Raw genomic sequence first — 18088 nt, 5'->3', positions numbered from 1 at the left:
GTTGTTCTTTTCTGTCTGAAAACAGTGCTCTCTGCTGACACTTTTGTCTGTCTCAGGAACTGTCCAGAGCAGGAGAGGTTTGCTATGGGGATTTGCTCCTACTTTGGACAGTTCCTGAGACAGACAAAGGTGCCAGCAAAAAGTACTGTTGTCAGACAGAAAAGAACAACTCAACTTCAGCAGCTGAAAAGTACTGGTAGTATTAATATTTTTAATAGAAGTAATTTACAAATCTGTCTGGAGCCAGTTGATATGAAACATTTTTTTTTCACTGGAATACCCCTTTGAGCTTAAGGCCTAACCCAAACCCAAAGTTCTATGCACATATCTGCATCCCATCCTCTAGCTCAGGGGCCTGAACGAATAACGTTTCTCCCTTAGGAGCCAACCAAATTGTGTGTTGGTCTTGCAGGCAATGTTTCACTGAAAAATAAATATGCTAAGTAACCCCTTACCTTCCTTTCTGGTGCCACCTACCAGAGATAGTGTCCCCGCAAGTTAGTGCTCGGACCCTTTCCTTAAAGGGCTTGTCCAGGAAGAAACTTTACCGCTTAATTCCTCTGATGAAGGCCTGTCTGCTAGCCAGCCAGCCTACTGCTCTGTACTGACAGTGATGGTGGACAAGAACTTAAGAACAGCTGTCTACAGGGTAACTTTTCCCATCGGAGGGGATTATGGCTTTGCTAATAATCCCCACCATTGTTTCAAGACTCTTTGAAGAGGCCAAGCATTGACTTTCAGAAACACTACCTCCAATAGGTAGCTTCAGAGAACGGACTCCCTTTTCTCTGGGGGGGGGGGGGGGGGGATACTTTGCATTCACTAGGTGAAGCACACATTTAAAGGGGAACTCCGGTGGAAAACATTTTGTTTTTTAAATCAACTGGTACCAAAAAGATCCACCTCTGTCTGTATCAGGAACTGTCCAGAGCAGGAACACATCCTCATACTAAACCTTTCCTGCTCTGGACAGTTCCTGACATGGGCAGAGGTGTCAGTAGAGAGCACTGTGATCAGACCGAAAATAACTATACAACTTCCTCTGCAGCAAAAAGCAGCTGATAAGTACTGGAAAGATTAAGATTTTTAAATAGAAGTAATTTACAAATCTGTTTAACTTTCTGGCATCATTTGATTAGAAAAAAAAATAGTTTTCCACCGGAGTACCCCTTTAACCCCTTAACGACGCAGGACGTAAATGTACGTCCTGGTGATGTGGTACTTAACGCACCAGGACGTACATTTACGTCCTGAGCATAACCGCGGGCATCGGAGCGATGCCGGCATCATGCACGGCAGGTCCCGGCTGTGGATCGCAGCCAGGGACCCGCGTGTAACGGCGGACACCCGCGATCCCGCGGATGTCCGCCATTAAACCCCCTCAGATGTTGTGATCAATACAGATCACGGCATCTGCAGCATCGCGATCACTTAACAGGATGATCGGATCGCCCGCAGCGCTGCCGCGGCGATCCGATCATCCTGCACGGCAGACGGAAGTCCCCTCACCTGCCTCCTCTGTCTTCCAGGAGTCTTCTGCTCTGATCTGCCTTCCCGCAGACCAGAGCAGAAGATGACCGATAATCCTGATCAGTGCTATGTCCTATACATAGCACTGAACAGGATTAGCAATCGAGTGATTGCTATAAATAGTCCCCTATGGGGACTATAAGAGTGTAAAAATAAAAGTAAAAAAAAGTTAAAAAATTAAGTAAAAAAAATTGAAAAACACCCTCCCCCAATTAAAACGTAAGTTGTCCCATTTTCCCTATTTTACCCCCAAAAAGTGTAAAATAAAAATAATTTTATATACAGGAGATGGCGAGGGGGGGGGGTCCCAGCGGTTAGACCCCCACAATCAGCTACTTATCCCCTATCCTGCAGGGGATGCGTTTTTGTCCTGGATATCTTCTTAAATGTTCTTTGTTTAATACTAGCACTCATAATCTAAATTATTTGGTATAGAAGAAGAAACTGAAGTACCCTGAAGTTAATAAAAAAAAAAAAAAAAGCCCTCTATAGTTGTAATTGAACTTGAAAGATAGTAATGGACTGGATAGAATTCTCCCAGAACTATCCCATAGTTACTGCCGAAGCTCTTGTTTTAGCTTTCGGTTTTGAACTTTCAGAAAAATTCATGCCCTTCAACTAACATAGCACTTTTTATATTGCAGTTACTGGAATAGCGTTTTTTTCCTCTTTTTGTTCCAAATCTATGTATTTTAATCTGTAGATAATGCACAGATTGCAATCCATTAGTGTTTTAGAGGGTTCCATGGATTGCTCTATTATGGCTCTGTTTTGAGAGTTGATGCTAATAAGAGCTCTATACCTTGTAATCAATTAAAAGGAAGGTTTTTATTCTGCTTCATTTTAAAGAGATATATACTACTGTTACAAATTGTACTGCACTTAAAAGTACTTTACATGGAGACCAAAGTAAATGAGAAGAGCTTTCATTATTAACCAGAGGAGCATTACTTTCAGTTGATTGGTAAATAGTGTTCTATGATTATCTCAGAATTCCTATTTATCACCAATAGTAGAGACCTTCATCATTAGGCCATATCTGAATGTTGGTAAACTATGTGCTAGTTTGTTTTATCATTTTCTTATTTTCCAAGCCTGCATTACATTAGTTACAAAAAAGTAGAAAAATTGTTTTAGCACTCACCATAAAAAGTAACTTTTATTGAATCCTCTTTAAAATTCGCCGGCCTCTGGCATGAGAAGGGAGAGTGAATCGCACAGCCGAAGCTGAGCAGAGTGACGGCTACAAGCCTTGTTTTGCAGTCTTCCCGCTTCCTCTGGCCTCCTCTGTGCTCTGGCTCACACAACCTCCTTGACACTTGAGCTAGAGCTGACAGATTCCTGTTATGGTGAATTTAAAAAGAGTCACATGTATACAGTGTTGTGGAAAAAGTATTTGCCCCTTGGTTTTGGTTTGGAAATTTGTCACACTTTAATGTTTTATATCATCAAACAAAAAATATTCTTAAATAAAGGTAACCCAAGTAAACACAAAATGCAGTTTTTAAGTTAGTTTTTATTTTTTTCCATAATAAATAAAATATCAAACCTTCATCGCCCCATTTGGGAAAGAAATTGCCCCCTAAACCTACTAACATGCTGTGCCACCCTCAGCAGCAACAACTGCACTCAAGCACTTGGGATAACTGGCAATGAGTCTTTCACATTGCTATAGAGGAATTTTGTCCCACTCTTCTTTGCAGAACTGTTTTAATTCAGCTACGTTGCCCTTTTAAGGTAATGCTTTACTAGCTTAATCTGTTTTAAGTCCGCACCTTGGCTAGGCCACTCCAAAACTTTCATTTTATTTTGTTTCTAAGCCAGTCAGAAGTCAGCTTGCTGATGTGTGACTGTTAACTGTTGGGCTAGATTCACACTACCAAATTTCCGACAGGAATTTGGGTTGGAGATTCCGGTGCAGCAGAATCCCATTGCTAGCAATGGGATTCCACTGCACAGTGCACACATTGGAATTTCAGGGACAGATGTTCCACTGCTGAAATTCCGCCACCAAAAGAATGGTCTTGTCCATTATTTAGGAGGAATCCACTTAGCAAACATTGTGGCAATGTCTGTGTGGTCACACTCAGAATCAGAAGACATATTTTGTCCGGCCGGAGATTCCGTTGTGGAAACCCAGCCTTACTGTTACTCCAGATGTAACATGACTAACACCTTTCAAAAAGGTCAGCCTTTGTCTTGCCACAAAATGTTTTTCCAAAAGTATGGATCATCTCGATTTTTTTTTTACAAAAGTGAGATGAGCCTTTATGTTCTTTTTGATCAGCATTGATTTCAGCTTTTAACTCCATGGGTGCCATTTTTTACCCAGTACCTTCCTTATGATTGAGTCATGAACACTGGGGGAGATTTATGAAAACCAGTGTAGAGAAAACGTGATGCAGTTGCCCACAGCAACCAACCATATAGTTTCTTTCATGTTTCAGAGGACATTTTAAAAATGAAAGTAGTGATCTGACTGGTTGCTATAGGCAACTCCACCACTTTTCCTCTATATAGATTTTGATAAATCTCCCATACTGACCTTAAAGGGGTACTCCAGTGGAAAACATTATTATTATTATTTTTATTGTTTTTCAAATCAACTGGTGCTAGACAGTTAGGCTGCATTCACATCACGCTTCTTACATACGGGGATCGGATCCGGCTGGAAGATGGAAAAACTGGGTGTTCCCGTATCCCAGCCGGCCCCCATCTTGTTCATTTTAATGAGCCGACCAGTGTCAGATTGTGACTCCGGTCGGCTCATTTTTGCACTGTATCCAGTTTTGTAACTGGACTAAAAACCGCATTATACTACGGTTTTAAGTGCGGTCACAAAACCAGATAATGAGTAAAAATTAGCAGACCGGAGTCACTATCTGACTCTAGTCAGGCTCATTAAAATGAATGAGATGGGGACCAGGTCCAGCTGGCATACGGGAGCGCACGGTTTTCCCATCTCCCAGCCGGATCCGATCCCCGTATGTAAGAAACGTCATGTGAATGCAGCCTTAAACAGTTTCGTAAATTACTTCTGTTAAAAAAATCTTAATCCTTCCAGTACTTATCAGTTCCTGTATGCTCCAAAGGAATTTGTGAAGTTCTTTTCAGTCTGACCACAGTGCTCTTTGCTGACACCTCTGTCCATGTCAGGAACTGTCCAGAGTAGGAGTAAATCCGTGGGCAGTTCCTGACACAGACAGAGGTGTCAGCAGAAAGCACTGTGGTCAGACAGAAAATAACAACTCAACTTCCTCTGGAGCATACAGAAGCTGATAAGTACTGGAAGGATCTTTAAATAGAAATAATTAACAAATCTGTTTAACTTTCTGGCACCAGTTGATTTGAGAAAAAATTTCACCGGAGTACCCCTTTAATTGTGGCAAGTGAGGCCCACAGGTCTTTAGATGTTGTTGTGGGCTCTCTTTTGACCACCTGGATGAGTTTTCACTGCACTCTTGGGGTAATTTGGGTAGACCGGCCACTTCTGGGGAGGTTCACCATTGTTCCATATCTTCTCAATTTGTGGACAATGCTCTCACCATAGTTTGAGTTCCAGAGCTTTAGAAATGGCTTTGTAACCATTTTCAGACTGATAGATGTTACTTTGTTTCTGAATTTCTTGGGCTCACGGTATGATGGTTGGGGGATTTTTATTTTTTTTTGCGATCATTTGCCCGACTTCACTTTGTCAGACAGGTTCTATTTCAATTATCAATAATCAGGCCTGGGTGTGACTAGTGAAAGTGCACTTCGCTTTCGAAACAATGTGGTAAACCAAAGTAAGTTTCTGATTTAACAAGGGGGCAATTACTTTTTTACATAGGGCCATGAAAGTTTGAATAGCTTTTTTTTGTTCATAATAAATGAAATACTAATGATTTGAAACATTTAAGTGTGACAAATGTGCAAAAAAAATAAAAGGAAATTAGGAAAGGGACAAATACTTTTTCATAGTACCATGTACGTTTTCTCTTGAAAAGTGTGTTCTTATATAAGACCTACAATTGAAACTTCTGGTAATACCATCTGAAAATCCTCTGGTCACACCTTCAGAAATGTCACCTATATAGTAATCTTTATGCTATGTCACATGGTGGAATGTCCGCATAGAAAGACATTCCACCAACAGCAGAGTGCCAGCAGAACATGCTGGCGCTAGGACTGCTCAGAAATGCACGGTCTCATAGACGGCAGTGCATTTCAGTGCAGACTTTGCAGAAAGAATAGACATGACTCTTCTTTCTGCGGACATAATCTAAATTTCCATACCAGAGACATCTGGCACAGAAATTCTGCAATGTGAACAGTGCAGCATAATCCCATTGAAATCTATAGGACTCTGCTGCGGAGTGTCCATCATGTGAACATGGCTTTAAGGTGCTAGCCTCAAGTAGTCCCCAATTTGCCACCTCCCATAGCAAAGCACAATAGTTACTATATACGATGCATTCTGAAACTTTTAAGACACTTTCACTTTTTTCACAGTTTATGGTGAGGCCTTGTAATTAAAATAAATAAATTCAGTGCCCGACAATGGCAAAGTGAAAACGGAATTTTACTAATTTTTGGAAATTGATTAAAAGCTAAAATTTCATGTGAACATAATTATTTGGACCCTTTACTATGACACTTGAAATTTAGCTTTAGGGTCTTTTTTTACTTGGTTATCTCTAAGATGTTTCTACACAATGATTGGAGTCATCTGTGGTAAATTCTGAACACTGGACATGATTTGGAAATACATATCCCCTGTCTATAAGGTCTCACATCTGACAATGCATATCATAGAAAAAAAAAACTTATGAGTGGAAAGAACAGTCAGTACAGCTCAGAGACAAGATTATGTGGAGGCACAGATCTAGTGAAGGTACAGAAATTCTGTTCACTGAAAATTCCCGAAAGCACAGTGAGGAGAAGGACCTCTGTAAGAAAGATAATAAATCACCCCAATGGTTACTCTTACTCTGGATGAGCTCCTATGGGCAGAGGGGAGAAACTACCAGTCAACCATCGCTGCAGCACTTAATCAATCTAAGTCATAAGCTGCCCTTTAGGAAAAGACACAAGAAAGTGAAACCTGGAGTTTGCAAAAAAAAAAAAAAAAAACCTAAACGACTATCTGACTGTAAGAAACAAGATTCAGATTAAGCCTCAATTCTAAGCATCATGTGTGGAGAAAATCAGGCACTGCTCATCACCTGCCTTATACCATCCCTACAGTGAATAATGGTAGTGGCAGCATCATGCTGTATTGTGCAATTTACAATAAGAGAAGAAAAAACAAGAGACCGGGAGGGGTGCCTCGTGTGATACAGTTGGAAAATTGGGAAAAGGGGAAGAGATGTGGGGTATGTTAACCCCTTATGTAGTGGCTGCTCACCTTAGAGCAAGTATACAACTTGCATGTCAACCCACATATGGGGTTACAAAGAAAGCCGGAACCGCTGCTGGGCCTGAGGTTGCAGGTGCAGTGAAAACCGTCTCCTGGAGATAGACAAGTAGTGGACGGGCGAAAAAGGACCTCTGAATGGCGCTAAGTGTGATGAATCAAATCCAGAGAAGAGTAGGTTTAAAAGCTGGAAGGTTTATTGCATATCAATAAAAACAATAAAACCAGTGCAGGATAGGATTACATGTTTCGGGGGACCCACCCCCTTCTTCAGTGTGCAAACATTACATACAGTCACTCTATAAATAGTTGCAGGAAAAGGGCACCAGGTACATTGGGGGAGGAGCCAGGCCAAAACACATGTAGTGCAAATACAATAGAAATACATAGAAATCGCATGTAAATAAACAGAGCATCCTGATTATTCATAATTAAACATAGATCATGTGAAATGGTAATGTTCTTCATAAATTGTGGCTTGAAAACAAAGGTTGATGTAGAACTACAGTAAGCTGCACATCCGGACCGCAGATGTAAACATCCGGGGTCCAGATGTGAGCGGGCGTGACGTCAGAGGCGGTCGCAGAGAGTGGGCTGCAGTGCCAGCGAATGTGCACGCAAGTGCCGGGGAGCGTAGCCACGGACGAGTCGCTAGGGAGCGGCCGTCATATGACCAAGCTGACCAATCAGCCAGTGGCATTCACGGAGCGCTGACAGCGCCGCATAGAGTGACATGAAGTGGATCGGGCATAGAGAAGCAGATGTGCATCGGGTGAAGGAACACAGCTGGTGTAGGCAGAAGAAAACACATGTGTTGCAGACAATAGTAGATGGATTTTGGGATACTGTGGCTAATAACATGTACTCATGTACTGGGGAAACAATGAGCACAGATGATCACTCCATAAAGTGGGGGATGGCAATGTGGCCACAGGGGAGGGCCAGACATCAAGTAAAGAAAGGGGAATAGTACTGATGGTGGCAGGAAATATAATAATTTAATATAAAGGATAGTCCAAAAATATTAGTAAGGATGGATGATAATAATGATAGATTTGAGTAATAAATATAGATAAATATATAAAACAAGATAAAGCATGATATAATGGTTGGTGAAAATAGATGGTATTAAATAGTATATGGTTGATAAGGGGGTAGTGGTACTAGTGGGAGAAATATGTTAGGAATATCAGGCATGGGGTAATGGAATGGGCAGATGATGCCTGCATGAATATTATGTACATAATGGCCATCATGTGGGGATGAATGGGGATGAACTGGTATGGATGAGGGATAGCAACTGGATTACAATTTCATTCAGACCCCCAGGGGACAGGGTGCAGAGGGTGTGGATCCAAAAATGTTCCCATCTCCTGAGGGTATTGTATCTCTGGTTAACATCCTTGGCGATGTATTCAATGGGGGTAGCCCGGATAGCACTAAAATCCCCCTGGTGGTGTTCTGTCATGTGGCGTGAGACGCTGTGTAGCAGAAATCCGTGTGTTGTGTTGCTGCGATGCTTGCTCATTTGTTCTCTAAAGCACCGTATGGTCCTACCCACATATTGTTTTTTGCTGGGGCATTGGAGTAAATAGATGATGTACTGTGATCCACATTTGAGGAAAGATTTGATCAGAAAGTTTTCTCTGGTAACGGAAGAGGAGAACACTCGGCATTTGCGTGTAATGTGTGGGCAGCATTTGCAGCGTGTAAGCCCACACCTAAAGCTTCCAGTAATGTCCGGGAGTATGGAGGGGTTGGACTGCTGTGATATGGACCTGAGTTTACTGGGATCAATCATATTTCGTAGGGTCTTGGCCCTACAGAATGTGAGAGAAGGTTTAGGTGGAAGAGTGTCCCTTAAATGCGGATCTTGTAGGAGGACTGACCAATGCTTGGTTAAGATTTTCCTGATGTCCTTGTGTTCCCTGCTGTAGGTGGTAATGAAGTTGGATGTACATTCGGTAGTGGGGTTGGTCTTTCGGGATTTGGGAAGTAGGCAGGAGTCCTGACTGAGGGAGAGAGCTGTAGTATAGGAGGACTTCACCAAAGACCGGGGATAGCCTTTCGTCTTGAATCGGGCCTTCAAGATGTTGCTTTGGGAGATAAAATTGCCGTCCCTAGTGCTGTTCCTCCTAATCCTCTTGAACTGTCCGTAGGGCACATTGCACAGCCACTTTCTGAAGTGGCCACTGTCAAAACCAAGATAGCTGTTGCTATCTATGGGTTTGAAATATGTCTTAGTGTGGAGTGAGTGACCGTCATGTGATACCAGTACATCGAGGAAGATGGCATTGTTGGTGTAAATAGATGCAGTGACACAGATGCAGAGTGAAGTGCAGTGACCAGTCATTAGAATTCAGGTGTGAGATGAAGTTATCAAAGCTGGACCTGTCACCCTTCCACACAATGAAGATGTCATTTATGTAGCGCCTGTAGTAAATGCAGTTGGAAAAAAGGCGGTGTGGATATACAAAGACTTCCTCGAATAACCCTATAAATAGGTTTGCCAAACTGGGGGCCACTTTGGACCCCATATTGGTCCCGGTATGCTGCATGTAAAGTTGACCCATGAATTCAGAATAATTGTATGTATTTAACGTCCTTGCAGTATGAAGTCCACCTGAGCTGTAGGCATTGACGGATCATTGGAGATGAAATGTGAGATGGCTTTGATTCCTGCCTCATGTTTGATAACTGTGTACAGTGATGTTTATCCATGGTGACAAGAAGATATTCTGGTTTCCATTCTACCTCCAGGATGGATTTGATGAAATCTGTGGTGTCTTTCAGGAATGATTTTAGGTTTGTGACATGGTTCTGTAGAAGTAGATTTATATAGTGGGAGAGATTAGATGAGGTAGAGTTTATGCCGGATATGATAAGGCGGCCGGGGGGTTTGAGGTACTTTTATGTGTTTTGAGAAGGTAATAAAATAGTGGGAGAGCTGGTTCCGTAATGAGAATGTAGTCCTTCTCAGACTTTAATAGTAAGCCCTGAGATACACCGGAATTGACTAGAGATGTGAGCTCATCCTGGAATGCCTTGGTGGGGTTTTAAGGTATGGGTGAGTAGTAGGTGGTGTCAGATAACAGTCTATTGGCCTCAGTAATATAGTCGTCCCTGTTGAGAAGTACGATTCCTCCACCCTTGTCGGCTGGATGAATGGTAATGAGTTGATTGTCAGAAAGTGATTTGATGGCTGCTCTCTCCACAACTGACAGGTTGCATTTATATTTTTTCTTGGTGGCTTTCTTAGTGAGATTGTCGAAGTCTGCTTGCACCGTTGTAGAAAAAGCATCAATAAAGCTTCCCTTTGCATGTAGGGGATAGAAGTTTGACTTGGGGCACAGCCCGGTGGTGACTGGAGGTGGTGCCAGAACAGATGATTCTGGGTTGCCCTTCGTGGTGGTGGGGAGACCGTTGGATTCTTTTATGCAGAAGAATCTTTTGATTGTAAGTTTCCGTATGGAACTATTCAGGTCTAAAAAAAAAAAAAGTCAAAGTTGTTGGATTTAGATGTGGGGTAAAAAGAAAGTCCCTTTTCAAGCACCCACTGTTCGACCTCATCCAGTACATACTTGGATAAGTTGAAGATCTTTACGGTGTTTAGTTCCTTGGTGTTATCTTGAAATATTCTTTGAGTTTATTTTCTCTCCTTGGTGCTGGCTCCTCTTCTGCATCCCCTCTTTCTGCGTTTTTTCTTTTTTTCCCGAGGGGGGTTGCTATGTTAATCTGCTCTAGAGAGGGAAGTTCTTTCTGGTTTACAAGTAATGGGGGGGGGGGGGGGGGTCTTGATAACTAAAGGGAGTCCTATAAAAAACTGTGGTGTTATTAGTGGGAGAGGAGTCTGATGTAGGCGAAGTGTGTGTATTGATATCGTGGGGTGTCTGGGTTGGTTGCGATGGTCAATGAGTCATCGAAGATGGTGTCTGAGTCTGTGCGAAATCTGCCGGAGTGAAGAATAGGTAGTTGGACAGATAATTGCCCCATTAGGTCTAGCAGGTCCTGTGTTAGGATGTCCTGGGTGGGAGGAGTGGTGGGGGAGATGGGAACAGAGGGGATAGACAGCGGAATGGTGGATTTATGATTGCCCGTAGTGGCTGGGCACTGGACTATGGAGGACCCAGATGGGGCTGCAGTAGGGACTATGGGTGTGGCAGAAGGGGGGGGGGATAAGAGGTATGGATTTGGAGCCCTGATAGTGAGATGATTATTGCTGGAACTGCTGGGAACAGTCGTACTGGTGGGAACAGTCGTACTGGGTTTGGTACTGGTATATCGTTGTGTGGTACTGCGAGGTGATGGTTTAGGCGAATTTATGGGGTGAGTGGAGGCATTACATGTTCTGGATTGCTGGTAGGGCCTGTCATGATGGGTATAAGGTTTGTGTCCCCTATGGGAGGGGCGCCTTTGAGAGATTGGGGTTGTCTGGGAGCATATTGTTGTGTGGAACCTCGATTGGTCAGGTTGGGGGTGTTGTGGCCATGTGGGGGTGGGTTATGTGGTGTGGGATTTTTAAGCCAGTATTTAATGTTACCAGTAGTTACCAGTAGTTTGGTAGTCAGTGGATCCCTGGAAAGTTAGAATTTTTCTAGAAATGACATCCCTCTCCAACCTTGTGCACTTAATTGTTGAGAGAGGAGTGCCATTCCCTATATTCAGGAACATGGTGGTATTTGGTCACGGAGTTGATGCTTGTGTCTATTTTCTCTGAGATATTACTAACCAGGGAATTACGTTTGCCCCATAGCAGTTTAAGTAATGTGTTGGAACAAATTTTCAGTACTTTTTCCCATTCATTACAAAATATGTCATCATTAGTAAAGGAGGGTAGGGGGTGAAGCCTGAGACCCCTAGGTATAATGTTTTCTGATAGATAAATATTCAAAAAAGACCCATCCAACTAGTGCTGTGTCTCCTCAAAAGAGAGTCCCTCCAATTCAAAGAAGAGGGACTTCATGTTCTCAGTCAGCAGGTGAAATAGTAGAACCTTCAGTGGAGGGGTCTGAGATGTCCTCAGGAGACGGGAACATTTTTGGATCCACACCCTCCGCACTCTGTCCCCTGGTGGTCTGAATGAAATGATTGAATGCAATCTGTAATCCAGTTGCTATCCCTCATCCGTACCAGTTCACCCCCATTCATCCCCACATGACGGTCATTATGTACATAATATTCATGCAGGCATCATCTGCCCATTCAGTTACCCCATGCCTGATATTCCTAACATATTTCTCCAACCAGTACCACTACCCCCTTATCAACCATATACTATTTAATACCATCTGTCTTCACCGACCATTATATCATGCTTTATCTTTTTTTATCTATATTTATTACTCACATCTCTCATTATTATCCATCCTTACTACTATTTTTGGACTATCCTTTATTATATTATATTTTTTTCTACTTTGATGATTCATGGACTATGTATTATTATATTATTCATTTTACGATAGTTATCACTATAGGCAAATACATTCTACCATATGCCAACGCATTGCATATCCACCATTGTTTTATTACTTTAATTGACTATACCATATTATGTTTTATCCAGCACTATGTAGCATCCCACATTATTTACTATTCCCTGCCACCATCAGTACTATTCCCCTTTCTTTACTTGATGTCTGGCCCTCCCCTGTGGTCACATTGCCATCCCCCACTTTATGGAGTGATCATCTGTGCTCATTGTTTCCCCAGTACATGTTATTAGCCACAGTATCCCATACTCCACAAATACCATCTACTATTGATTGCAACATATGTGTTTTCTGCTGCCTACCCCCGCTGTGTTCCTTCACCCGATGCACATCTGCTTCTCTATGCCCAATCCACTTCATGTCACTCTCTGCGGCGCTGTCAGCTCCGTGAATGCCACCGGCTGATCAGCTTGGTCACGTGACGGCCGCTTCCCGGCTCTTGCGTGCACATTCACAGGCACTGCAGCCCACTCTCTGCGGCCGCCTCTGACGTCACGCCTGCTCACATCTGGACCCCGGATGTTTACATCTGCTCTGTTTATTTACATGCGATTTCTATGTATTTCTATTGTATTTACACTACATGAGTTTTGGCCTGGCTCCTCCCCCAATGTACCTGGCGCCCTTTTCCTGCAACTATTTATATAGTGACTGTATGTACCGTTTACATGCTGATCTGAAGAAGGGGGTGGCTCCCCCGAAACGCGTAATCCTATCCTGCACTGGTTTTATTGTTTTTATTGATATGCAATAAACCTTCCAGCTTTTAAACCTACTCTTCTCTGGATTTGATTAATCACACTTAGCTACGGAACCAGCAGCTCCATTCAGAGTTCCTTTTTCGCTCGTCCACTACTTGTCTATCTATAGGTTCAGACTACAGAATCTCCAGACGGAAAATTTCTGCCTAGAGATTCCGAGTGCGGCCAGCGATGATTGAATCAGTCAGCGCTAGGACCGTCTGGACATTGCAGTCCCCAATAGATTGCAGTGTGTTCCACGAGTAGATCCGCCTGAAGAATTAGCAACGCCATTCATCAGGCCGAAATTTTAAAGGACATTTTCCATTCACAAATTCCGCTTAAAAAATTGTGACTTGTGAATTGGTGAACGGAAAACCCATTCACTAGCATGTCTATTTTATTAAGCTGAAATTCTGCCTACAATTTCAAAGTGGAATTGCAGGCAGAAATTCCGTAGTCTGAACCTAGCCTAAGACCCACTGGGTGTTTGTGGGAGACCGAGAAACATTCGTTCATCAGCCAACCACCACACCAATTTGCCCAGTAAACATTTACCACAGTCAGTAGAGGGTGCTTATGCAATACCGGATATATACGTTATATGTTACTCCCGGTGGATTGAAGGACGCTACACATTGTTACCCCAACATTGATGGGAATTCTGGGGGCGGATATTAATTTAACTCATATCTCCTAACTGTGAAGTAAGTTATCCTACATATGGTCAATATACATCTGTGTGTGGATTAGCTTGTGAACTCCCGAGCGCTGGCTGTTTGTTTCTTCTTCTCTTTTGCATTTGGTGTAATCTAGGGACCTTAAAACACCTCTTAGGAGATAGGTCAGCTGCATACACAAATAGAGGGGGCTCCCCAGGCGAGTACAGTTGTAATAATGAGAGGCTGTAACAATCCAGACATTGATTGGGGTCATAGTTCAGCTAAAGCTGCAAAGGGGAGAAAATGTCTTAATTTATAGTTGGATGATTTTAGGATCCAGATTGAAAGAAAAAAATTGGTGATTTCCCCACAGCAACCAATCACAGCCCAGGTATTACTTTATCACAACTTGTTAGCTGAGCTGTGATTGGTTGCTATAGAAAAATATTTCCACTTTTTCTCTCACACAGTTTGATGAATCTGGGTCATAGACTGAGAAGTTATCAGATTCCTATGATAAATGGGAGATCTTTAAATAAACACTGAACTGCAGGGGCACAATCCGAGGTAAAAGCCTGCATCACTATACTGTTCCGGAGTGGGGAGTCCAGCCGGTACTGTCCCTACTTCTGTGCGCACAGTACAGTAGCTGGTATTCCTGTTTACCGCTGGACTCCCTGCTCCTGTACAGTATATTCTTAGGGATGCAAAATTTTGCTCCCCTTAGATTTATGCGCCCGGGGCAACTGCCCCTGCCCCCATTCTACACCACTGAATGTGTTCTTTACCAAAAGAATAGAAGTTGATGCAGTACATCATGTAAAAATCTGAACTGGCTTAATGTAGATAATGTAGATTTGGTCCAATATCCAATGTACCGTAAATTAACTAAAAAGACTTGATGCGGTAACCTGGAGATGGGGGGGGTCACTGGTGATAGTATTCTAATCCTCCCCACTACAAAGTAAGTGGACATTAGAAGTGTTGATTATCTTGAGGAGTCATTAACCCTCTGAGCGCTGGTGTTGTTTTTTTCTTTGTATTCCATTGTCTATATTTGGGTTGAGACTTTTCTAGATCCTGAGACTGCCAGCGCCTTCTACCTGTCTGTGTGGATGTAGTCATGATGTGTGACATGCATCCCTTGCTAAAAGGTGTCTTGAATAGTTGTTGAGGGGGGTCCCCACAACTCTCCATGCACACCGGGTGAGTGAATTTTTTATCTATACACCTCGATATATAGTTTAATGGCTGTATTTTTAGATCATAGCATACAGAGCAGCATGCAATGTAAAGGAGCTGCTTCTAAGGTCAGCAGGATAATGTCATGTATTAAAACAGGCATGGATTTACAGGACAGGGACATTATATTAAAGGGGTACTCCACCCTTAGACATTGTATCCCCTAGACAAAGGATTGGGGATAAGATGTCTGACCGTGGGGGTCCCGCTGCGTGGGACCCCGCGATCTCTCCTGCTGCACCCTCGTACATCAGCAGCCTGGAGCTATGTTTGTTCCGTGGCTGATGAAGGGCGATACAGGGGACGGAGTATCAAGATGTCACGGCCCCGCCCCCTCGTGACATCACACCCCGCCCCCTCAATGGTCTATGGGAGGGGGCATGGCAGCCATCACGCCCCCTCCCATAGGCTTGGATTGAGGGGGTGGGGCGTGACATCACGATACCTCATTCCTTGTCTCGCCCGTCATCAGCCAACATAGCTCCAGGCTGCTGATGTACAGGGGTGTAGCAGGAGAGAGCGCGGGGGTCCCCAGGGCGAGACCCCCATGGTCAGACATCTTATCCCCTACCCTTTGCAAAGGGGACAAGATGTCTAGGGGCGGAGTAAACCTTTAAGCTTTAATATGCGTGCAGCCTCACCTGGAATATGCTGTTCAGTTTTGGGCATCGGTTCAGGGACAGGATACCCTGGAGTTGGAAAAATGATGCACAACTAAACTAATAAGGTACATGGAACATTTTTTTTTTATGAGGAAAGATTAAAATAATTCAAATTGCTTATTCTTGAGAAGAGACAGTTAAGGGGCAATATGATCCACTCATATAAGTATATAAATGGACCATACAAAAAATATGGAGAAAAACTGTTCCAGGTAAAACCACCTCAAAAGACAAGGTGGCACGCCCACCGCCGGAGAAAAAAGGTTTCATCTCTGGAGGCGACAAGTCGTCTTTTCTGTAAGAACTTTGAATTTATTCATGATGAGGGCTTCATAGAACAAAATAATATTAATATATATGAACATCTATAGAATCACATTCCCTACCCTTTATCCATCCATAACCCTTCCCTTCATTCGTCTCCTCCTTTGCTTGGTTAACTTTATGGACATGTGTCTTTTTCTGACCATACTAACTATGTAACTATGATCTGCAGAGAAGAATGACAGAAAATCCCCAAATCCAGGTGTGCAAACCTTGTGGCCTCATACCTAAGAAGACTGGAGGCTGTAATCCCTGCCAAAGGTGCTTCAACTAAGTACAATTCTGTTTTGACATTTTCATTATGGGGTATTGAGTGTAGATTGATGGGAGCAAACTTAAATTTTTAGATTTTAGCACAAGGCCTCAACATAACAAAATGTAAAAAAAAAAGTGAAAGGGTCTGAAGACTTTCAGAATGCAATGTAACCATTGTGCTCCTTTTTTGTCTGTGCAAAATCAGGGACTGAAGCTACTTATTAACTCTATATATAGATCTCTATTACTGGAACAGTACAGGGCTCAGTACTGTGGTGACTGCCAAAATTTTGACTTCCTGCAGTCAGCTAGAGGTGCTTTTTGAGGCAAAATGCACACCTCAGCTCATTTATGGTGCACTCCTGCAGTAATCTGATCTTGTTGAAACTGACTTTCCCCACAGGAGCTCAGCTAAGGTTTGCCTACATACAAGTTTTTGGCAGGTTCCATTGCAATTTTGGACTGTAATAAAGGCTGCAGCTCAAGATCAGTGTACCGTAATACAGTGTTTACAAAGCTATTCAACAATTCATGCAGAACATGTGACTTATTTTATTTTTTTTCTTATTTATAGTACATAACTCAAGAGAACCCGGATGGTTGGAGGGAACGCTGAATGGTAGACGAGGGCTTATTCCGCAGAATTATGTTCAGTTTCTCTAACTATATGTATGTGACACACAGAAGCTGTACATGGTATCCATGGATTTCCGTTCCAGTTGTGTTTATTTGTCTTGTATTGTGACTGCCTGAACCATATGCCAGACGTTAAGCTGGTAAAAGAAAAGGTCATTAGAAAAGGACATGCAATATTGCCAAACTGAATTTATAAAAACTGAACTGTATTTTTTAAAACTTGTATTGAACTGTGCTAGCTTTCATAGCATTTGAATCTTATGTCACTCATTTTACAATTTCATTCCTGGCTAAAGACAGAATTTGTCTAATTTTATATGTAAATAAATTGTGTGATGTATTGCCTACTTGGCAACAAATGTAAAACACATAACTTGCATGACTCACACACACCGAATGCACCAGTTTGACACAATGTAGCAATTATTTTTCACCTTTGTAGTTTTAATGTTGCTACAGTCCTCCGTTTAGGATTAAGGTAAGATCACTCTCAGAAAAAAATTACATTTTATACTTGTTTTTATGTAAGTTCTCGTTTGTAAAAGTCACTGATTTGGTTGTTGTTTGTTATTTTTTAAGGTTTCACTTAATGACTTGTATTGTTTTCAAAGTATATTTACTACAGAAATTAATTTTATCCTAAAATAAAATATTTGGTCTTTTAATATATTGTGTTTTATAGAAAAAACTAAATAAAAAACAAAAAATATCCACTATTTTTAAAAGAAAACTGTGTCTGGCAGTATAAATTGTATTGTTATCACCAGCTATTATTATATGGGTGGTTTAGGCAGTTTGGGCAACCACTATGGGCCCAAGACTGAAATCACCCATCTTAACCTCGTCAAATTCAGTGCCATCAGTCCAGTCTGCTCTAGAGGCCCTATTTTACACCATGCATTTTCTCTGCATTCCTACTGACATTGCCAACCCACCGTAGACCATCATCAGGAGAGCATATCTTTAGTTAAAGTTAACAGAGGCACTGGAACAGACCAGAGTACCGGTTCTGGACCAGGAGAGGTGAGCATTATGTATTTCATTAGCCAGATATAGCTTGTTTGTTGTATGAAATTGGGAAAACTCTTTAATGGGTGTGGATTTGCAAAAATCCATCAGAACTATGTTAAACAGAGCTCCAAAAGTCCTA

At 42.3% G+C, this 18088-nt stretch overlaps 1 protein-coding gene across 4 annotated transcripts in view; it reads left to right on the top strand.

Moving 5' to 3' along the window:
* ARHGAP10 (Rho GTPase activating protein 10) overlaps positions 1 to 17640 on the top strand; it is a 280920-nt gene extending 263280 nt beyond the window's left edge. For 3 of the 4 annotated variants that reach the window (XM_056562829.1, XM_056562831.1, XM_056562832.1), the window contains one exon: positions 16877 to 17640. In XM_056562829.1, coding sequence (XP_056418804.1) covers positions 16877 to 16965 — 89 coding nt within the window. In that variant the 3' untranslated portion in view covers positions 16966 to 17640. Of the gene's footprint in view, positions 1 to 16219; positions 16309 to 16876 lie in introns of all 4 variants that reach the window. The other variant, XM_056562830.1, reaches the window with a different exon arrangement.
* Positions 17641 to 18088: the final 448 nt, after the last annotated feature.

The sequence above is a fragment of the Hyla sarda genome, chromosome 1 (assembly GCF_029499605.1).
Source record: "Hyla sarda isolate aHylSar1 chromosome 1, aHylSar1.hap1, whole genome shotgun sequence".
In the NCBI taxonomy this organism is placed as follows: domain Eukaryota; kingdom Metazoa; phylum Chordata; class Amphibia; order Anura; family Hylidae; genus Hyla; species Hyla sarda.
Note: the sequence above shows the minus strand (reverse complement) of the source record. Positions and strands in the feature narration are given on the sequence as shown.